The sequence below is a fragment of the Cetorhinus maximus genome, chromosome 5, assembly GCF_964194155.1.
Source record: "Cetorhinus maximus chromosome 5, sCetMax3.hap1.1, whole genome shotgun sequence".
Taxonomy (NCBI): domain Eukaryota; kingdom Metazoa; phylum Chordata; class Chondrichthyes; order Lamniformes; family Cetorhinidae; genus Cetorhinus; species Cetorhinus maximus.
This window is the reverse complement of record NC_135883.1, coordinates 158,449,761-158,473,653: the sequence shown is the minus strand read 5'-3', so window position 1 is coordinate 158,473,653 and position 23,893 is coordinate 158,449,761. Positions and strand designations below refer to the sequence as shown.

At 44.1% G+C, this 23,893-nt stretch overlaps 1 protein-coding gene across 1 annotated transcript in view; it reads right to left on the bottom strand.

Annotated features, from left to right (window-relative positions):
• Window positions 1-530: 530 nt before the first annotated feature.
• LOC144680395 (heme-binding protein 2-like) overlaps window positions 531-23,893 on the bottom strand; it is a 37,813-nt gene continuing 14,450 nt past the window's right edge. The window contains exons 3-4 of the mRNA XM_078541365.1: window positions 11,412-11,586; window positions 531-840 (exon numbers count right to left, since the gene is read on the bottom strand). Coding sequence (XP_078397491.1) covers window positions 684-840; window positions 11,412-11,586 — 332 coding nt within the window. The 3' untranslated portion in view covers window positions 531-683. The remainder of the gene's footprint in view (window positions 841-11,411; window positions 11,587-23,893) is intronic.

Below are 23,893 nucleotides of genomic sequence, written 5' to 3'. Positions count from 1 at the left end.
ACCTCATCCACTGGCGGGATGAGGTTTCATATCCGTTTTTAAAAACTTCAATAAAGTTTACGTGCTTCTTATTAACATGTCCCATCTCGTGTGACATTGTCACATGAGTGGGACATGTTAATAATTTTTATATTTTTCTATTTTTCAAGTTTTTTACACTTCATTAATCTCCCTGAGAGAGCACTTAGTCTCAGGGAGATGTGCGCTATTTCGTGCGCATGTGCAAAAGAGCGCACTTTGACAGATGAGGAATCCTTACCCCCCTGCACAGGAAGCATATGGTGCTTCCCGTTGGGCAAGGCGCTGGGCGGGCCTTAATTGGCCCGCCCACTCAAAATGGCGGCGGGCCCCTTTTCGGTGGCGGAGTTCGGCTGCCCGCCCGCCCATCAAGGGAAAAATTTTGGTCAATATTTCTAAACAGGGTCTCAGTGCTGAATGCGTCATTGGTGGGATTGTTCAAAACCCCAATACCGGCACATATATGTAATCTGTCTAATGAACAGTCATTGCGTTCCCTCTACGGTAAATATATCCTTCCTTAGGAAAGGAGACCAGAACTTTGCACAGTACTCCAGCTTAAACACAATGTGTAATTAGTGGAAGGTTCAAACAGTTTAAGAATAGAGTTAAGCACATCTCACTGTTTTATATCTATAGGGGTAACAAACCCTACCAGGTAGCTTTTACAATTTTCTAAAAGCTATTTGCATCAGCCCATGTGTGTTATAAAAACTGATGATGAATCCTGGATCAAAGTGTCGATTGTCTTGTTCCAAGTCCTGCTGGAATTCAGTCACAAGTCCTTCATATTGTTGCCCATCAACTTTCTGGTCAAAAGTCCTGTAACAGAATTAAGAATATATAATTTTCATTTTTGTTCCTCCTGACAAAGCCCGTATGGAAGTCAAATGGATTGTCAGGACAATCAGCCCACTGAGGACCCTCCACCATTCAGTTCATCCACAGCTGTAGTAACATAATAGATAAGATAGCCCAATGGGCAGACAAGTGGCAGATTGGATTTAATACAGAGAAATGGCATTCAACGGCATTACCATCACTGAATCCCCTACTATCAACTTCCTGTGGGTTACCATAGACCAGAAACAGAACTGAACTAGCCATATAAATACTGTGACTACAAGATAAGGTATGAGGTTAGAAATCCTGTGGTGAATAACTCACCTCCTGACTTCCCAAAACCTGTCCACCAACTATAAGGCACAAGTCAGGAGTGTGATGGAACACTCTCTACTTGCCTGGATGAGTGCTGCTCCAACAACACTCAAGAAGTTTGACATTATCCAGAACAAAGCAGCCTACTTGGTTAGCACCCCATCCACATACATTCACTTCCTCCACCACTGATGCACAGTAGCAGCAGTGTGTACCATCTACAAGGTGCACTGCAGGAACTTACCAAGGCTCATTAGACAGCCTCCTTCAAACACAAAACTACTACCATCTAGAAGGACAGCAGACACATGGGAGCACCTACACCTGGAAGTTCCCCTCCAAGCAACTCACCATCCTGATAAAAACAAAAAGCTACTGCGGATGCTGGAAATCCAAAACAAAAACAGAATTACCTGGAAAAACTCAGCAGGTCTGGCAGCATCGGTGGAGAAGAAAAGAGCTGACGTTTCGGGTCCACATGACCCTTCAACAGAACTGACTTGGAAACGTATCATCGTTCCATCAGTGTCGCTGGGACAACATTGTGGAACACACTCCAAACTGCACTGTGGGTGTATCTACACCACATGGACTGCAATGGTTCAAGAAGGCAGCTCACCACTACTTTCTCAGAGCAATTAGGGATGGGCAACATATGCTGGCCTAAGCAGTGACGCACACACTCCATGAATGAACTAAGAACAAAGTGGGGTGATGCATTTTGCAGAAGGTATAGGGAGAGGTAATGGAGATATCATGACACAATTCTAAAGAGTGTGCAGGGACAGAGGGACCTTGGGGTGCATGGATCTTTGAATGTGAGAGCACATATTGAGAAAATGTTCAGCAAACTATCTGGCAACTTGGGTTTCATAAGTAGAGGTATTGATTACAAAAGCAAGGAAGTGATGCTGAACCTTTATAAAGATCTGGAAAAGCGACAATTAGCGTATTGCATCCATTGATGGAGACCACAATTTAGGAGGGATGTAAGGTTCCTTGAGGGGGTGCAGAGGAGACGTAATCGAATAGTTCCCTGGGTGGGGGATTTTAGTGACAGGGTTGGGTTGGAGAAGCTGGTGTTGTTCTCCTTGGGGTAAAGGAGGTTGAGGGGTGATTGGATAGAGCTGTACAAGATTCTGACAGGGTTGATAAGGTAGAAAAGGAAAAGCTGCTCTCATTAGCTGATGGTACAAGAACTAGGGGAGACAGATAGAAGACTTTGGGCAAGAGGTTCAGGGGGTATCTGAGGAAAAACCTTTTTATGCAGTGAGTGGTAATAATCTGGAACTCACTGTTTATTAGGGTGGTGGAAGCAGAGATGATGAATGATTTCAGAAGGAAATTGGATGGGCATTTGAGGGGAATAAACTTGCAGGTTCACAGGGTTAAAGGGAGGGTATGGGACTGATTGGATTGCTCTATATAGTCAGCATGGTCTCAATGGGCTGAATTACCTCCTTCTGTGCAGTCATGATTCTATAGGCCAAATTTATTGTGCTCCCTTGAGGCAGGTTTGCTGGCGGAGAGGGCATTTAATTGTTTGTGTTGGTGGCGGGTGGGCACCCTGCTGCCTTACTGCATCCACCAAGATTAAATTCAGTGTGGGGAGGTTCATGCACGGGCAGCCCAACCCTTCCCAACCTGCCATCAATGGAGGCACTTAAATAGACAATTCAAATCCACTTAGAGTCTCTTCTTGTAGCTGATGGCCTTAACCCAGAGGCAGGAGGGTCTGTCACTACGCTGGTTGCTTTCGGATTTTTTGGGGGGGCCATTTTGTTGTCAAGGGACTGTCATCGGGAAGGTGGGTGGAGCCGTGGAGAGCCACCCTTCTGCCCCTTTTTTCTACACATCTCTCCCCCTCCCCCGTGACCACCTTTCCTGCCATCCTCTTCCTGCCATCAGTCACCTGTTATCCTGGGGTCCAGCACTGATCCTAGGCCTCTCAGGAACAGAGCAAACAGCAGCCACTACACCTCCTTGATGCTGACAAGTGCTGAGAGTTGCTGGCCTCTGATTGGCCAGCTGCTTTTGGAGGGCGAGGACTCTGCCTCCTGGGATCCTTGATCCCAGGGAAGAGCTGCCATTGGCCACCTGAAAGGCACTTAATGCAGCAGGCCCTCCCTAAAGGAGGTGATGCAGGGCCCTTGTCAGCTCTTCTGCAGAGATCTCCATTGCCTACATTAAAATACCGCCCTATGAGTCTATGATCCACACCTCTACTCAATTTACTAACTTTAGCTCTGCCCTTTGGAGAAAACTCCCTCACTCATATCCTTCCTTCTACAAGGTCTGATTTGGAAAAGTGAATCTTGGGACAGTACTTTTAAAAGAAGTGTCCTGAAGGAATCACAGGTTTCTTCCCAGTTTTTATGTTGATATGTTGATATGTTCATATTCTATAGAGGGAGTTTTGTACTTTACAGGAATTGAGAGAATGTCCCTTGTGGGACTTCTCACGTGTCGCGACTGCAGAATGCGGTAGCTCATGGACACGTGTGTGATCCAGGGCAAACATGTCTGCAGTAAGTGCCAGAGACTCGAGGAGCTTCGGCTCAGAGTCTTTGAGCTGGAGGCCGAGCTGCAGACACTACGAGGCATCAGGGAGGTGGAAAGTTACTTGGACTCTTCATTCCAGAAGACAATCACACCCCTTAGGATAGGATCAGCTGATCTGGTCAGTGGTCAGGGACAGGAGGGTGTCACTGTAAGTGAGGCAGATATGGGATCGAGGAGCACTGCAATTGTCCAACAGGTTTGAGTTCCTGCAGTTTGTAGGGACAAAAGTGGAAGCTGCAGGGTGGCTGAGCGAACTGACCATGGCACCATTGTACTGGAAGCCAGTCAAGTAGGGGGAGTGGACAGGAATGTAGTGGGTGCAGGGGGAAGTATAGTCAGGCAGATAGGCACAGTTTTCTGCAGCTGAGGGCAAGAGTGCAGAAGGCCGGGTTGCCTGCCAGGTGCCAGGGTTAGCGACGTCTGATTAGGGCTGGAGAGGAACTTGCAGTGGGAGGTGGAGGATCCAGTTGTCATGGCCCACGTGGGGTCCAATGAAATATGTTGAATGAGGAAAGAGGTTCTGCTTAGGAATAATGAGCAGCTGTGGGTTAAATTAAAAAGCAGAACCTCAAATGTAATATTCCCTGGATTATTACCTGAACCACGAGCAAATTTGCATAGGATAAATCAGATTAGAGATTTAAATGGGTGGATCAAAGTGCGGTGTGGGAGAATTGGGTTTTGATTCATGGCCACTGGCACCAGTATTGGGGAAAATGGGAGCTGTACTGCTGGGACAGTCTGAATCTGAACTGTGCTGCGACCAGTGTTCTGGTGAGTCAAGTAAAGAGGTTGGCAGCTAGGAGTTTAAAATAATTAGTGGGGGCAAGGGACCAAGTATAATAGGATGTGCTGAGAGAAGACAAGTCAGGAGAGCAAGGAAGCAATAGGGGAAATGATAGTCGGAGTGTGGCAGGAAGGGACAGAGGGTACAAACTTATAAGTGTGCCAGCAGATAAGACTGGAGGTTGTGAAAATAGTAAAATGATAGAACTAAAGGCTCTGTATTTAATTGCATGGAGCATTCACAATAAAACAAATGGATTGAGAGTCCAAAAATAAATAAATGTTTATGATCTGATAGCCATTGCAAAGACATGGCTGCACGATGACAATGGCTGGGACGTGAATATTTGAGGGTATGTGACATTTCAGGAGGACAGGAGCTCGGAAAACTTTGAGGGGTAGCTCTGCTCATTAAGTTTGGCATTAGTAATTTAGAGAGAGATGACTATAGTTCTAAATATCAAGATGTAGAACCAGTTTGGGTAGAGATGGAAGTCACTTATGGAATTGGTTTATAGGCCCAGGAACAGTAACCACACTGTAGGAGCGGGTATCAGAAAGGAATAATGGGGGCTTGTGACAAATGTGCAGTGTTAACCATGGGTAATTTTAATCTACATATAAATTGGATGAATTAGATTGACACGATGTGTTCATAAGAGTGTTTTTGGGGCAGTATCTTAGAGCAGCACATTCTACAGCCATCCAGGGAGCACACGATGCTACACCTGGTCATGGGCAGCAAGACAGGATTATTTAATGAACGTAACAGTGAAGGAACATCTAGGCAGCAGTGACCATAATATGATTGAAACAAAAAACTACCGCGGATGCTGGAAATCCAAAAACAAAAACAAAAACAGAATTACCTGGAAAAACTCAGCAAGTCTGGCAGCATCGGTGGAGAAGAGAAGAGTTGACGTTTCGAGTCCAATGACCCTTCAACAGAACTGAGTGTAGTTAGGAGAGGGGTGAAATATAAGCTGGTTTAAGGTGGGGGGTGGGGTGGGGGGAGAGAAGTTGAGGGTGGGGTGGTTGTAGGGATAAGCAAGCAGTGATAAGAGCAGAGAATCAAAGGATGCCACAGACAAAAGGATCAAAGAGGTGTTGAAGGTGGTGATATTATCTAAGAGAATGTGCTAATTAAGAATGGATGGCAGGACACTCAAGGTACAGCTCTAGTAGGGGTGGGGTGGAAAGATTGACACCTTAAACCAGCTTATATTTCACCCCTCTCCTAACTACACTCAGTTCTGTTGAAGAGTCATTGGACTCGAAACGTCAACTCTTCTCTTCTCCACCGATGCTGCCAGACTTGCTGAGTTTTTCCAGGTAATTCTGGTTTTGTTTTTGTTTTTGATAATATGATTGAATTTTGCTTTCAGTTTGAGGCAGAGAACTTGGGCCAGAACTTCCGAGAATTGACAACGACTATTGGATTGCCACTCTGCTCCTTTTTCCGACCTTACACAGGAGCTGCACCTTCCTCACCCGACCTTTCACCTCGGGCCAGGTGAGAAATGCGCAGTGCAGCATGTTCCCGAGGCCTTCAGTCGAGGGCAGCAGAATCATTCGAGAGGAGGCCAGACCCCTTTTTATGGCAGCAGCTGCTATAAAGCAGGTAAGTTTAAAGTTTAATGAGCTGGAGAGGCTGGGTCGCAAAGTACATTCAAGGCTGAGATAGACAGATTTTTAATCAGTAAAAGAATCGAGGATTATGAGGAAAAGGCAGGAAAGTGGAATGTGGATTATCAGGTCAGCCATGATCTCATTGAACAGCAGAGCATACTTGATGGGCCAAATGGCCTACTTCTGCTCCTACGTCTTATGATCTTTTGGACCCAGCCATTTTGAGAAGCCAGGGAGAAGGTAAGTGTGCAAAGTAGGTGTGTAGGATTGGGGGAGATCTGGTGGTCAGTGGGGGTGGTGTGGCGGTAGGGTGAGCCTGGGGCTGGCAGGGGAATGGGAGGGTATCCGGGGAGGATGGGGGTTGGTCGTGAGTTGGGGAGGGTTCTAGAAGGTGCTGGGTGAGTAGTCGGGATGGGTAGGGGGTAGTTGAGAGATCAGGAGAGTAGTGGGAGGGTGGTGGGGGGTTGTTAGGGGTGTTGGAAGGGTGGCTGAGTATGCGGGTGGGGGTTGCTAGAGGGGTAGTTGGTGGATTGGGATTGTAGTCAGTGTGCTGCCATTTTGTTGGGGGTTAGAGAGTGTAGTCAGGGGAGTGGGGTGTGGTTGGAGGGTCAGGAGTGCAGTCGGGGGCGATGGGAGGGACCTCGGCTGGTGGTGGGTAGTCAGGTAGTGGGGGAGTAGTCAGGAAGCTGGGGACAATCAGGAGATTCAGGGCATGGTTGGGGGATGTGGGGTGTCCAGGGCAGCCCCTGGGTGTTTCTGGGCGGGGAGGGAGAGGTCAGTACGATAGTTAGCCAGGATTTAGATGTGGTTTTAATTATTCAAACTTTTCCTGAGTAACTATTCTGCTCAGAGAGTTGGAACCATCCAAAGTCTCTGAATTAAATTGGAGCATCGGATGGTTCCCAGTGCAGGGTAATTGCCAATGGGAAGTTTGAACTTGAATACAATCCTTGCATGGGCACTTCCGCGGGATGCCCCAGTGCATCTTCTGGGCTATCTCCTGGGTTTGACGCCCCGGAGAACAGAAGTTATGGGCCAGCGGGTCTAAGACTGATGCGTCAAACTTAAATAAGGGCAATTATGAGGGTATGACGACAGAGCTGGTTAAAGTGCACTGGGGAAATAGGTTTAGAGATAGGTCAGTGGAGATGCAGTGGCAGGTATTTAAGGAGATATTTTATAGCACTCAGCAAAGATACATTCCAGTGAGAAAGAAAGATTCTGGGGAGGGACACACAATCCATTGCCAACTAAGGAAGTTAAAGATAGCATCAAATTGAAAGAAAGAGCATAAAATTCCATGAAGATCAGAAAATTGGACTGGATATAAAAACAACAAAAAATGACTCAAAGAACAATGAAAATAATAATAAGAAGAAAAATAAAGAGAAATTAGATTATGAGAGAAAATTTGGTAGAAATATCAAAATGAATAATAAGTGTTTCCACAAATATTTAAAAAGGTATAGAATAACTAAGGTGAACGTTTGTCCCCTAGAGAGTGAGTGTGGAATTAATAATGGAAAATACGGACATGGTAGATAGATTTAACAGATATTTTGCATCTATCTTCACTGTAGAGGAAAAAAAATCATCCCAGGGATAATTGTGAACCAAGACGTGAAATGAAGGGAGGAACTTGAAACAATTATATTCACAGGGAAAGAGTACTGAGGAAATTATTGGAATTAAAGGTTGATAAGTTCCCAGGGCCTGATGGACTTCATCCTAGAGTCTTAGAAGATGCGACTGCTGAGATAGTAGATGCATTAGTTTTGGTTTTCCAAAATTCCCCAGATTCTGGAAGGGTCCCATCAAATTGGAAAATAGTGAATGTAATTCCTCTTGTCCACTTTGGCAGGAAGAATAGAAAAGCAGCAGATTGTTTAAATGGAGAGAGATTGTGGACTCTGAGGTACAGAGGGATCTGGGTGTCCTGGTAGATGAATCACAAGGAGTTAGTATGCAGATATAGCAAGTGATTAGGAAGGGAAATGTTATCATTATTGCAAGGTGACTGGAATATAAAAGTAGGGATCTTTTGCTAAAGTTCTACAGGGCATTGGTGAGGCAACATCAACAGCACTGTGCACAGTTTTGGTCTTCTTATTTAGGAAAGGACATAATTGCCTTAGAAGCAGTTCAGAGAAAGTTCACTCGACTGATTCCTGGGACGAGATCTCTTATGAGGAAAGGTTGGGCATGTTGGGCCAATTGGAGTTTAGAAGAATGAGGTGATCTTATTGAAACATAGAAGATGATGAGGGGGCTTGACAGAGTGGATGCTGAGAGGATGTTTCCCCTTGTTGGAGAGACCTGAACCTGGGAGCAACGTTTAAAGATTAGAGCTCTCCTATTTAAAATGGAGATGAGGAGATTTTTTTTTTCTCTCAGAGGGTCTTGAGTCAGTGGAACTGTCTTCCCCAGAGAGCAGAAGAGGGTCATTCAATAGTTTTAAGGTAGAAGGAGATAGATTCTTGACTATTAAGGGAGTGAAAGGTATAGAGGGTAGGCAGGAAAGTGACATTGAGGCTGCAATCAGATCAGCCATGATCTTAGTGGATGGCAGAGAAGGCTCCAGGGGCTGATGGCCTACTCCTGCTCCTAATTTGTATGTTTGTATGATCTTGCTGTACACAAATTGCCTGCAGCATTTCCTGCTCTCTACAACTCTACCACTTACTGCCAACCCATATAAAGGATGACCCACACCCAGCTGATATCTCAGATACTCCTCCCACCCCAACTTCTGCTCCTGGAAGGGAAAACTTCAAATGTCTTTGATTGTTTAAAATATGAGGACAGAATCCCTGATCGGGAATTCCTGGAGTGAATTGTTGTTCACAGGGCTCACTGGTTGGGAATTCACAGGCCCGAAGTGCCTGAATTTCTGTCAATAATTTAAATGGAGTAAAAACTAGGCTGTAATTTTCCCAAACAGCAATCTTTGCAATCACAGCTGCTCACTGCAAAAGCTCAATGTGCAATAATAGAGATGACAAAATAGCATCGCAGTTCGTTACTCCAGGAGGACAATGTCCACATTGGAGATCGTCCTGTGTCATGACCCTCACTGATAGTGTGAGTTAGTGAGTGTTTAGTGAAGGAACAACTGGGCCCAGCTTGATCCTCTCTGAGATCAGCAAATCACACCGACATTCATCATCCAGACACATATGAGGAAAATGTCCCCTCCACAGTCGATGGGAGGATGGCCAGTAACATTGGAACTGTGCCATTTATGACTACGCACAGAGAGACTAGATAAAGGGACGTTTAAATTAATTTAATAGAACATCAGAAATCTCAACGAGATGATGATGAATTGAAATGGTTTTGTGTGAGGCACTGATTAACCATAGGACCATAGAAAAGTTACAGTGAAGAAACAGGCCATTCAGCCCATCATGTCTGTGCCAGCCAAAAAAGAGAAAAAAGAAACTAGCCGCTCATTTTAATCCCACTTTCCAACAATAGGTCCGTAGCCTTGCAGGTTACAGCGCTTCAGATGCAGGTCCAGGTACCATTTAAAAGAGTTGAGCTTTTCAGCCTCGATCACCAACTTAAGCAGTGAATTCCAAAGTTTTTCCACATGTCCCATCTAATACTCCTACCAATCACCTTAAATCTATGTCCTCTGCTAATTGACCCCTCAGCCAGGGGAATCAAGTCTTTCCTGTTTACCCATTCTAGCCCCACATAACTTTGTACACCTCAATTAGATCACTCCTTAGCCTCCTCCGTTCCGAAGAAAACTACCCGAGCCTATCCAATCTCTCCTCATAGCTGCAATTTTGAAGCCCTGGCAACATTCTTGTAAATCCCCTCTGCACTCTCTCCTGAGCAATTATGTCCTTCCTGTAATGCAGTGACTAGAACTGTACAAAGAATTCCAGCTGTGGCCTAATCATCTCCCAGGGGCTAAGTGCTGCCTCAGGGAGATCGGTTCAAAATGTAAAAAACCTAAAAATAGAAAAATAAAATTTCCCTGACATGTCCCCTCATGTGACAATGTCACATGAGTTGGGACGTGTCCATAATTTTCACAAAAACTTTATTAAAATTTTTAAAAACGTACATGAAACCTCATCCCGCCCGTATGAGGACTTATACTTTTTCTAGTTCACGCCAGGGCTCCTGGCCTGCCTACTGACCTTAAGGTTAGACAGGCAAGTCCTTTAATTACATAATTGACTCTGTCAATGGCCTCAATTGTCCATTGACAGGTTGGCGAGTGCGCAGCTGATTTCGCCGCGCCCCCGCCTACCTGAAAATTTACATAGCACGTGATGATGTCAGGAGTTTCCCACGACTTCACCGCGCATCAGCATGCTGGCCCCGCCCCCACTCGCCGACGCGTAAAATCCTGCCCTTTGTTTCCTGTCGCTGAGCCAATTTTGTAACCAATCTGCCACCTTCCCCTGAATCCAATGGGATCTCACATTTCTGACCAGTCTGCCATGTGGGGAATGTCAAATGCCTAACTAAAATCCATGTAGACAACATCCACTACACTACCCTCATCAATCCTCCTTGTTACTTAATCAAAAATTTCAATTAAGTTAGTAAGACACAATATTCCCTAACAAAACCATGCTGACTTCCATGATCGATCTGCCCCTTTCTAAGTGACAGTTTATCCTGTCTCTCAAAGTTGTCTCCAATAATTTGCCCACCACCAAAGTCAGACTGACTGGCCTGTAATTTTCTGGCATATCCCTCACGCCCTTTTTTAAAAATGGTACGACATTCACAAGCCAACAATTTTCTGTGAGCTCGCCTGTGTCTAGTGAGGATTGGAAAGTGATCCTCAGAGCATCTGCGATTTCTTCCTTGGCTTCATGCAACAGCCTGGATACAATCCATCCGGCCCTGGTGGTTTATCCACCTTCAATGATGGCAGTCCCTCCAGTACTTCCTCTCCCACTATGCTTATTTATTGTATCTAATGAGAACATGGATTTGAATTTGTTCTTGAAAATATAAACAACGTGGTGGATGTAAGAATGTCGGAAAAACAGGAGCTAACTCCATATGAACCTGACTAATGTGAATGGGGAGGTCTCGCTGTGTTCTCAGAAGAAGGAACTGCAGATTATGAGATATGAATCATTCCATTATACTATTAATATTGACCAATGTTCCCGTGCACCCAGATGAGCCCAATAATCACAGCCCGACTCTCGGTTGAGTGATGTTGACACAAGAGCTGAGTTAAAGCAATATCAAACTCAATACAAATCAGTAACTAAATTCACCTGATATAGCACCAATCAGCAGGCATACTTCCTAGTTGAACTGTTTGATCTGTTGGTTCTGGTGGACTGATGACTTCAGCAACTATCATAACAGATATCAAGAGTGCCTGTCCCATTGTGCCATTTTCTATGTATCCAGAAACTACCCAAGGTGCAGAGATGGGAACAATTGTACCTGTAGACAAAGAAACACATTGTTACAGCATTGCTCATGGTGAATCAGGGAGACTTTGCTGAGATGTGGAAAACACTGATGTGGCTATATTGAATCATAGACACACAGAATGATACAGCCTCCAGGCAAGCTGCTCCTGTGTTGTTTGGTGGACATATCCCACTAATCACCCTGACCTCATCTTTTCCCACAGACACACACAAAAAATGTATCCCATTATCTCAAGAATTGTCTTTTGAATTTTACTATTGAATTTGCTTCACCACCAGTTCAGACAGTGCTCTCCATATCACAGCGACTCATTGTTTAAATAAATGTTGCACCTGATCCTTTTGCCAATCATCTTAATTCTATGCACTCTGGGTATCGCCTGCTCTGCCACTGGAAACAGTTTCTCCTTATTTACTCTGTCAAAACCCTTCCTGGTTCTGCAAACCTCTCTCAAATCTCCTGGCAACTTTCTCTGCTCGAAGGAAATGACCTCCGACCTCTCCAGTCTCTCCATGTAACTGAGACCCACCCACACTCCTATCATTCTAGTAAATCTCTTCTGCACTCTCTCCAAGGCCTTGATTTCCTTCTTATCGTAAAGAAACAAAAGTTGTGTCCGGAGGAGGTGTGATTGACAGAATCTGAACAGCTACCGCCTGAAAACAAAAAGAGCAAAACAAGAGAGAAAAAAGGAAACCAGCAAAGAGAAAGGAAAGGAAATGGAGGCAGAGGTTCTGATGAGAGTCATTGGAACACGGCAGGAGACTGTGGACAGCAAGATCAGCATGGAAGCAAGGTGGAGAATTAAAATGACAGGTGACCAGAGGCTTGAAGACTGAAGGGATGTGTTTTGCAAATCAATCACCTTATCTTACTTACATTCATACATAGAAATTAGCAGCAGGAGTAAATCATTTGGCTGCTCGAGCCTGCTCCACTATTCAGTAAGATCATGGCTGATCTGATTGTGGCCTCAGCTCCACATTCCTGCCTACCCCCTGTACCCTTTGGTTCCCTTGATGGTCAAGGATTTATCTATTTCCACCTTAGAATTATTCAATGACCTGCCTCTACCGCTCTCAGGGGAAGAGGGTTCCATAGACTCATGGCCCTCTGAGAGAAAAAAATTCTCCTAATCTGTCTCTTAAATGGGAAACCCATTATTTTTAAACCATGTCCCCTAGTTCTGGTGTCTCCAACAAGGGGAAATATCCTCTCAACAACCACCCTGTCAAGCCTCCTCAGGGTCTTACACGTTTCAATAAAATCACCTCAAGTCTTCTAAACTTCAATGGACACAGTCCCAACCTGCCCAACCTTTCCCCATAAGATAACCCCTTCATCCCAGGAATCAGTCGTCTGAACCTTCTCTGAATTGCTTCTCAGGCAATTATGTTTCTTAAATAAGGAGACCTAAACTGTACACAGTATTCTAGATGTTGTCTCAACAATGCCCTATACAACTACATGAAAACCATCACAACTTCTATATTCAACTCCATTACTCGAGGAGAGTCTGGGCAGGAGGATTGGGATGGGCACGCTAGAGTTTGAAATAAAATGTGAGAGAAAAAATAAATCAAAGTGTCACATCACTGGAAAGTATGAATTGATTGGCTGGTGAGTAGTGTAGTTTTTTCCCCTATCTCCAAAGTTTCTGAGAGGGTTTAAGGAGCTGGGAAATTAAAAACTGCAACAAAAAAAAAAATTAGGAGAGAAAATGAGATTTAAATAAAACATTTCATTATCTTCCCTCGGTTTAAATGACAACAGCAGAAAGAAGGTGAGTTGTTGGTGAGTCTTTATTTTTTTAAGTGGTAAGCTGCATTAGTGGTAGTAAGTTTTCTTACCTAATAGATAGAGGAATGGCAGGGCAGCTCTGACCTCTTGAATGCACATCCTGCGCTACGTAGGAACTCCAGGATGCTTGTGCAGGAATTGTCATCAGTTGCAGCAGCTCGAGCTCCGGGTTTCAGAGCTTGAGCAGCAGCTGTTATCACTATGGCACATCTGTAAGTTAGAGAGCTTTGCGATAGCATGATTATAGATGTAGTCACTCCAAAGCTTAAGAGTATGCAGAGAGAGAGGGAATGGGTGACCACCAGGCAGTCAAGGAGAAACAGGCAGGTAGTGCAGGAACCCCCTCTGTGCACCACACTGTCTAAATAGTATTCAGTTCTGAATACTGATGAAAATACTGGTTTATGTGGGGACTAGAGTCAACCCAGAAGGAAAAAACAGTAAAAACTGGGAAATAAGAATACTGGTCTGAACTGGTCTTGTATACATTAAAATGGAACACCAGTAAAACTAGGAATACTGGTCAAAACTGTTTTTACCTTTGAGGAAGTCATTAACGGCCCAGCTATAGAGGGACACATGAAGAACACAGGAAGAGCAATAATAATAGGAAATTCAATCATGAGGGGACAGATTGTTTTTTTCCATGACAGCAGACTTGAATTAGGATAGTGTATTGCCTCTTTAGTGCCAGGGTCAAAGATGTCACTGGCCAACTGCAGAGCACCCTGCTGGGGAAGAGTGAACAGCCAGCAGTCTGGTCCATAGCAGTACCAATGGCACAGGTAGAAAGAGGGATGTGATCCTGCAGTCAGGATTTAGGGAGCTAGGTAGGAAAATAGCAAGCAGGACCTCAAGATTAGCAATCTTCAGATGACTCACAGTACCACATCCAGGTGAGTATAGAAATAAGAGGACAGAGCAGATGAGTGGGTAGCTGGAAAGATGGACCAGGAAGGAGGGCTTTTTATTCCTGGGACATTGGGAACTGTTCCAGGGGAGATGGGATCTGAACAAGCCAAATGGGTTGCAGCTAAACAGAGCCGGGCCTAATTTACTTGCGGGGTGGTGATTTGTTAATGCTACTGGGGAGGGTTTAAACTAACATGGCAGGGATATGGGAACCAGGGGGTTCCCAAGGTGCACAAAACACTGGGAGAGACGGATAGCACTACAGTGTGAAATAGCAAGTTATTGAAATAGCAAGTTACTATTGCCCTATTACTATTCCAGTCTTCTTCATGTGTCCCTCTACAGCTGAGCCAATGGTGGTGCTAATGGCTTGCCAGAAGGTAAAAATAGTTTTGACCAGCATTCTTATTTCCTAGTTTTACTGGTGTTCCATTTTAAAGTATACAAGGTGGGTTCAGAGCAAGGGGGAGAGTAACATTGTCTAAATTAGCATTACTGTGCATGTATGTGAATCCATGGGGCTGAATTTTGCCCTTGATGGGCGGGCGGGCCCGACCGACTCAGCAGCGGGCGGGCAGCTGATCGCCGCCGCTGAAACGGGCCCCGCCGCCATTTTACGTGGGCAGGGGGGGATTCCAGTGTGACGCCCGACAGGAAGCGCTGTGCACTCCTGTGCGGGGAGGGGGGGGATTCCCCAACTGCGAGAGTGCGCTCTTTCACACATGCGCACGAAAGAGCGCACATCTCCCTGAGGCTAAGTGCTGCCTCAGGGAGATCACTGAAAACTAGAAAAATTAAAAAATCATGAACATGTCCCCCTCATGTGAAAGTGTCGCATGAAATGAGACATGTTAATGAAGTACACAGAAACATTACTAAACTTTTTAAAATCCGAAATCAAACCTCATCCCGCCAGTGGATGAGGTTTGTTAAAAAAATCACTTACCCGCCTGCCCGTTGGGCCCATGCGCAGAGCCGAAGTTCACATGGGCCCCTCAAAATCATCGACAATTGGTGACTTAATGGCCTTAAAAGGGCCTTTAATTAACGGCGGGCACGTGTCACGCTGCATAGCGCCCGCCAACCTAAAGATCGCGATGCCGTGAGATTTTAAGCGCTGACGTGCAGGATCCACCACCCGTCAGCCAGAAGATTCAGCCCATGAGTGTGCTTAATAAGATTGGTGAGTTGCAGGCGGAGATAGCCTCATGGTAATGTGACATTGTGGCTATAACGGAGACCTGGCTCAAAGGCGGGCAGAAGTGGGTATTAAATATTCCTGGGTACAAGGTGTTCAGGAAAAATAGGAAAGGGGGAGGGGTGGCAGCATTGATTAATCAGAACATTGCAAAGCTGGATGGGAGTGTGTCCCAGAGGGGTCAAGGACAGAATCTATCTGGCTAGAGCTAAGGAAGAAAAAGTCTCATAATTACATTGTTTGATGTAGTCTAAAGGCCACCAACTAGTCGGGAAGATATACATTTTGCAAGGAGATTATAGAGAGGTGCCAGGATTACAGAGTATTTATAATAGGGAACTTTATCAGAATATAGATTGGGATGGTCGGAGTGGAAAGGATAGTGAGGGGCAAGAGTCCCTAGAGTGTGTTCAGGAGAATTTTCCTCAGCAGTATTTTTCTAGTCCAATGAGAAAGGAGGAAGTGCTTGGCCAGGTTCTTGGGAATGTGATGGGTCCAGTGGATCAGAAGGGGAACATTTATGGGACATTAATCATTGGGAATAGGTTGATGATGGAAAAAGACAAAGAACAATCCATGGTCAGAATAATTACAGGGGGAAGCCAACTTCAGTGGGGTAAGGGTGGATCTGGCCCAGAAAAACTGGAGTCACAAGTTAGCAGGTGATTAAACAACAGGCTGCCTTTAGAGAAGAGAGCGTTCAGTCACCATCAAGGTATATTCCCACAGAAGGGAAAGTTAGAGCAAACAAATCCTGAGCTCCTTGGATGACAACATAGATAGAGATTAAGCTGAAAAAGAAAAAGTGTACACATGACAGGTGTCAGGTTGGTAATGCAGCTGTGAACCAGGCTGAATATAGAAGGTTCAGAGGGGAATTGAAAAAGGAAATGAAAGAAGCAAAGGGAGAGAATGAGATGAGGCTGGCAGCTAACATAAAATGGAATCCAAAAGCCTTCTGTAGGCATATAAATAGTAAAGGAGTGGTAAAAGGAGGAGTGAAGCCAATTAGGGATAAAATGGGAATGAATGCGTGGAGGTAGAGGGCAGGGTTGAGGTATTACATGAATAGATTGCATCTGTCTTTTCCAAAGGAGAAGTTTCTGACCAGGTCATAGTGAAAAAGGAGGTAATTCAGACATTTGTAAGGTTTAAAATTGATAAGGAGGAGGTGTTGAATAGATTGTCTTGTTTAAAGTTGATCAGGCAACAGGACTAGATGAGATACATCCAAGAATACAGAGGGGAGTTAGGGAGGAAATTGCAGACGCAATGGCCATAATTATCCAGCCTACCTTAGACTCAGGGGTGGTGCCAGATGACTGGAGAATTACAAATGTTACATGATTGTTCAAAACAGCATATCAAGATAAACACAACTACAGGCCAGTCAGTTTAAACTTGGAGTTGGGGAAACTTCTAGAAAAAATAAGTTGAGACAAAATTTATACTCAATTCGGCAAACATGGGTTAATGAAGGAAAACCAGCCCAGAGCAATTAAGCACTAATCGTGTTTAGCTAACATTTTGATGAGGTAACAGAAAGTGTTGATGAGGTTAATGCTTTTGATGTGGGTGTACATGGACTTCCAAAAGGCATTCGATACAGTGCCGCACAACAGACAGGTGAGCAAAGATTTATCTCATCAAATAAAAGGGACAGTAGCAACTTGGATACAAAATTGGCTGAGCAACAGGAAACAGAAACAGCCTGTTCTTCAGGCTGGAGGAAGGTGCATAGTGGAGTTCCCCAGCGGAGGTGTTTGTTACCTGTGTGGATGAGGAGAAGGGCTGCAAGTTGGATGAGCAGATTGACCATGGCACCATGGTGAGGGATGTCATTCAAGTGGGTGAGCAGAGAGGAATGTGGTAGTGATAGGAGACAGTATAGTCAGGGGGATAGATACAGTTCTCTGCTGTTGAGAACATGAATCCAGACAGTTGTCTTGCCTGCCTGGTGCCAGGGTTCAGGATATCTCCTCTGGGCTGGAGGGGAACTTGCAGTGGCAGTGAGAGAATCCAGTGGTTGTGATCCATGTAGGTACCAATGACATAGATAAGACTAGGAAAGAGTTTCTACATCCTGTTTTTATTCATTCATGGGATGAGGGCATAACTGGCTAAGCCAGCATTTATTACTCATCCCTAATTGCCCTTATTCAGAGGGCATTTAAGAGTCAACCACATTGCTATGGGCTGGGAGTCACATGTAGGCCAGACCAGGTAAGGATGGCAGATTTCCTTCCCTTTTGGACATTAGTGAAGTATTTGGGTTTTTACAACAATCGACAATGGTTTCGTGGTCATGATCAGACTTTTAATTTCAGATTCATTCTGAATTCAAATTTCACCATCTGCTGTGGTGGGATTTGAATCCTGGTCCCCGGAGCGTTACCCTGGGTCTCTGTACTACCAGACAATACCACTATGCCACCCCCTCCCCCTGCTTATAGATTATTAGCAGCTGGGGGTTAAATTAAAAGGCAGAACATAAAGATTACAATCTCTGGATTATTACCTGAGCCACGAGCAAATTGGTGCAGGGTAATTGCGATTAGAGATATGAATCCATGGCTCAAAGAATTGGTGTGGGGGAAATGGGTTTCGATTCATGGGGTGCAGGCAGTGGGAGCGTACCATTGTGATGGACTACACTTGAACCGTGCTGGGGCCAGTGTTCTGGTGAATCTTATAACTAAGGTGGTAGAGCAAGCTTTAAACTAAATAATGGGGGGAAGGGGTCATATGTAATGATATACAGTAAAGTAAAGGGACACAACAATGCAATGAAGCAGGGCATAAATTTGGGGAATGAGTTCCAGAGTGTGTCAGGAAGGGACAGAAAATACAACCATAAGAGTGCACCAGCAGATGAAGCAGAAAATGGTAAGATAAGCAGAGTTTTAGGCCTTGCATCTGAATGTACACAGCATTTGTAGCAAAAGAGATGAATTGTTAGCACAACTAGAGATAAATATGGATGACCTGATAGGCATTACAGAGACATGGTCGAAAGGGGACCAAACCTGGGGTCTGAATGGTGAAGCATTTTTGATTTATCAAAATGACAGGAAGCTAGGAAAAGGTGGTGGGGTATCTCTGTTAATTAAAGAGGGCATTAGCTCAATACTGAGAGAAGAACATAGCTCGAAAAGGCAAGGCGTAGAATCAGTTTGGCAAGAGATAAAAAATACTAAAAGGTAAGAGGTCACTTGTGGGAGGAGTTTATAGGCCTCCTCACAGTGGTTACACCGTAGGACAAAGCATACAGGAAGAAATAAATGGGGTAACTAAGAAATGTACTGTGGGCCGTACATTCTAGTCCCAACCAGGGAACAGGTAAAATCTGGTAATGTGCAGTGACACAGGATAAATCAATAACCTCATGGTAAAGTGGCCTCAAGGGATCATGTGATAGAATTTCATGTTCAGTTTAAAATGGAGAAGTGTTGGTCCATGCCAAGTGTTTTAAACCCAGATAATGGTAACGATGAGACTATGAAGGCAGAGTTGGCTTAGGTGAACTTGGAAACTAAAACTTAATACAGTAAAGTTGCATTGACAAAATTGAAGGAGATATTAAAGGGATTGTATCAAATTGAAAGCAACACTGTACAAATGTGCAAGATTAGTGGTAGGTCAGAAGAATGGACAGATTTTAACAACCAGCAAATAATTACTTAAAAGATAATTAAGTGGCAGAAAGTAGAGTATGAGAGAAAGCTCGCTAGTAATCTAAAAACAGGTAGAAAATGTTTCTACACGTCTTTGAATAGGAAAAGAATAACGAAAGCTAAAGAGTGATTCTGGGGAATCGGTAACACAAAACAAAGAAATGGTGGAGGCGTTGAACAGGGATTTTGTGTCTGTTTTCACAGTTGAGGACTTAGAAAACTTCCCAAAGAGCCTTGAGATTCAAGGGAGGGATGAACATAATACAATCACCTTGACCTGGGAAAGGGTGCTAGAAAAACTATTAGGCCTAAAATAAAAACAGGAAATGCCGCCAAACTCAGCAGGTCTGGCAGTATCGGTGGCGAGGGAAACAGAGTTAACGTTTTGAGTCTGTATGATTCTTTCTCAAAGTTGAGTCATACGGACTTGAAACGTTAACTCTGTTTCTCGCTCCACAGATACTGCCAGACCTGATGCATTTTTCCAGCATTCTCTGTTTTTAGTTCAGATTTCCAGCATCCACAATATTTTACTTTTAAACTATTGGACCATGATGATAGGAGTACGTTTTTAAATTTCTCTGTTTATGTGTATATCCTATGTAGGTAAGGGTAATTTGTGTCTGTCTGTGTCCAGGCTTAATCAAAGTGATAAAAGCAAAATACTGCGGATGCAGAGTTCTGAGGAAGAGTCATACAGACTCAAAATGTTGACTCGGTCTTTATCTCCACAGATGCTGTCAGACCTGCTGAGTTTTTCTGGCAATTTTTGTTTTTAATCAAAGTGAGGTTGTTGGAGTCAGATTCTCTGTAGAGTCTAAGGCACAAAAGCCTAAGGGTGTTATCTTCTTGCATTTTGGAATGAGACCTTATAGTGAGTGTTAAATTACAAGGAAACAGAGTAGGTCTGAAATGAGCATTTGGGGATAAGTTTTGAAATTGATTTGTAGCTGCTGCATTTCAAACGAGTCTCAAAGGTAAAAGAACATTTGCATTTTACAGGAGATTTGTGAGTAAACAGGGGCAGGCGTTTTAAATTTTATGGACCTGAAATAGAGGTAAAATAGGAACATGAAAGGTTTTGATATTTGGGAACCTGAGTTTTCAAACAGATAATTAAAGACAATGGAGAACTCTGAAGAAAGGGGTGAAAAGGTATTTATACAAATGGGTTTTCAGCTGTAGCAGTTGCTGTGGGGGACGTCCCACCGAAGGCCAATCCCAGTGTTTTGGAGTGTGCAGAAAAGCTCTGAAAATCTTTTAATTGAAGAAAGCAGCTCAGCTTTGATCCGGGAGAATATGTGTCCTGAGAAACAGTTTGTTCGAACTCTCCCTTTGGAAGAGCCACATAAATGTGGATTTGTTCTAGGAAGCTCTGGATTGTACTTCTGTTTAAAGTGAAAGCAATTTCTCAGTTTGGGGAATATTTCCTGGATTTTATGGTTAAGAATCTGTAAAGGCTGTTGCGAAAAAATAGTTTTATTGTGTAACTTTGATAAAGCATTTTGGGTGTCATTTTGTACGATTTATTTTCTAACTGTATCTTCTATCTTGTGTGTTTAAGATTCATCTTTTCTTTTTTTCTTTTAATAAACATGCTAATTTTTCAATTTTTAAAAGTAATAACTGGAGTCCTGTACCTTTGTGTTATGTAGCTTTCCCTCCTCGTTTCTACAATACAGAAAAAAAATTACAATCAGCCGAGATGGGTTTCAATCTGAGGTCTGGCTTGCTGAGCATTAACATCAGCTGCAGCTGAAACAAGACCTAAAGGTTGAGAAGCCCCCAGTACCGGATGGCCTGCATCCAAGAGTCTTAAAAGAAGCGGTGGCATAGATTAGAGATGCATTAGTTATAATCTTGTAAATTCTTTCAATTATGAAAAGGATCCAGTGGACTGGAAAATAACTAAAGTAACACCTTCATACAAGAAAGGAAGGAGGCAGAAGGCAGGAAAATATAGGCCAGTTGGCCGAACATCAGCCATAGGGAAAGTGCTAGAAAGCATTATTAAGGAGGGTCCAGCAGGATACTTGATCAGGCAGAGCCAACATGGCTTTGTGAAAGGGAAATCGTTTTTAACAAATCTGTCCAAATTTTTTGACAAAGTAACACTCAAGGTGGATGAAGGGGAGTCTATGGATGTGGTGCACTTGGATTTCCAAAAGGCATTTGATAAGGGACCCCATCAAAAGTTACTACACAAGATAAGAGCACATGATTTAGTTGGTAACATATTAGCATGGATAAAAGATTGGATGGCTAACAGGAAGCAGAGGGTAGGGACAAACGGGTCTTTTTCAAATTGGCAAGCTGTAACGAGTGGAGTGCCAAAGGGTTCAGCGCTGGGGCGTCAGCTATTCACAATCTATATCAATGACTTGCATGAAGGGATGGAACGTGAATCCAGTTATTTGATTGTTGCTGGGTCAAAATCCTGGAACTCCCTCTCTAACAGCACAGGGACTGCAGCAGTTCAAGAAGGCAGCTCACCACCACCTTCTCGAGGGCAATTAGGGATGGGCAATAAATGCTGGCCTAGCCAGCAATGCCCACATTCCATGAATGAATTTTTAAAAATGTATGGTTGCTAAATTTGCCAAGGTCACCAAGGTATATAGGAAAGTAAGTTATGAAAAAGAGGTAGTAAGTCTGCAAAGGGATATAAATATTAAGTGAGTGGGAAAAATTTGGCAGATTAAGTGTAACATGGGTAAATGTGAGCTTGTTCATTTTGGCAGGAAGAATAGAAAAGCAGTATAATATTTAAATGGAGGGAGATTGCAGAACCTGGTTGTACAGAGGGATCTAGGTGTCTTCATACATGGATCACATAAGGTTAGTGTGCAGGTACAGCAAGTGATTAGGAAGGCAAATGGAATGTTGGTGTTTATTGCAAGAGGAATGGCATATAAAGGTGAGGAAGTTTTACTACAGCTGTACTGGGCCTTGGTGAGACCATATCTGGGCAGTTTTGATCACCTTATTTAAAATAAGGTATAACTGTTTTAGAAGCAGTTCAAAGAAGGTACACTGGATTCATTTCTGGAATGAGGGGGTTGTCTTATGAAGAAAGATTGAACAGGTTAGTCCTCTATCTAATGGAGTTTAGAAGAATGAGAGGTGATCTTCGTGAAACATACTAGACCCTGAGGGGACTTGATAGAGTGGATACACGGAAAATGTGTCCTATTGTGGGGTGACTAAAACTAGGGAACATAATTTAAAAATAAGAGGAATCCCCTTGAAGACAGAGATGAGGAGAAACTTTTTCTCCAAAAGGATCATTGGTGTGTGGAATTCTCTTCCCCAGAAAATAGTGGAGGCTGCATATTTGAATTTATTTAAGGCAGGGTTAGAAGATTCCTGTTAGACAAGGGAGTCAAGAGTTATGGGGGAGCAGACAGGAAAGTGAAACTGGGACCACAACCAGATCAGCCATGATCTTATTGAATGGTGGAGCAGACTCAAAGTGCCAAATGGCCTGCTCCTGCTCCCATGCTCCTACGTTCATATTGGATGTTCTGTTAGAACCTCCTTATTTTTTACTGCATTTCCCAACATTAATATCATCTGCAAATGTTGGCATTTCCAGGTCATTAATTTGTATCCAAAGTGTAAGACTCCCTGAACCCTGGAGAACACCACTGTAAACTTCCTTCCAGTCTGAAAAACAACTGTCCACCACTACTCTCTGTGTTCTGTCACTTAGCCAATTCTGTATCCACACTGCCAATCCCTTTAATCCCATGGGCGTTAATTTTAATAACAGCCTATTATACATTAATTTGTCAAACATCTTTTGAAAGTGTATAGACATAATATCACCTGTACTCTCATCCAACATTAACCATTAAATATCTCAATGAAGCTAGTCAAACATGATTTATCTGTAACAAGACAGAATTTCCTGCCACTGAGCCTCAGTCTGGACCCAGCATTCCAGCAGCATCCAGTAACCTGAGAGAGATGCAATGTATCAGCTTCCACAAGGGTACATGTCGACTCAAGTAGTGGGATTCATGCCTGGCATATGGAGCCTTTATTATACTAGGAAAATTCAGCAGCCACTGCTGGAGTAGGAACATGAGTTTGGAATCCCATCCCACCATGGGCAGGATTTTCTGTGCCCGCTGGAGTCGGCATGATCGGTGGCGTGAGCGGATAATATGGCGCGATTGGTTTCATGACAGCAGTAAACCAGTTTGCGATTGCCCGCTCAGCCCGCTATCGGACATCATTGTAACTCATTAGGAAACTCATGGTAATACATCTGCATATCATTATCAGGCCAGCCCGCCAGAATCGGACCCCCCTCCCCCGCGTCATCCGTCCATGTCAGCAGGATAGTCCGCCAACGTGTTTCACAACAGCACGTAAAAGGAGTGAGCTTGGCGGCCTGCACTTTGAGGGGAACTTGGAGGTGAGTACACAGTAACTTTGTGCAGCTCTCGCCAGGGTCACCTGTTGGACCTCAAGCTTCAGGAGCATCGGGGGGGGGGTTGGGGTTAAGGGCAGCCCTGCCATTGAGGCAACTGGTGGATGGAGGATGGGCAAGGGCAGGCCTGGCATTGAATATAGCGCCCAAGTATTCGGTGTGGGCGGGTGGGATGGGTGAGGGAAGTGGCTACACATTAGGGAACCTGTATAAAGTGGTCATTCCTCTGCAACTGAGACAGCTCAGGTGCAGCCACATTGATATGGTTGGGGTCGGGCTCCTGGCTTACCTGCC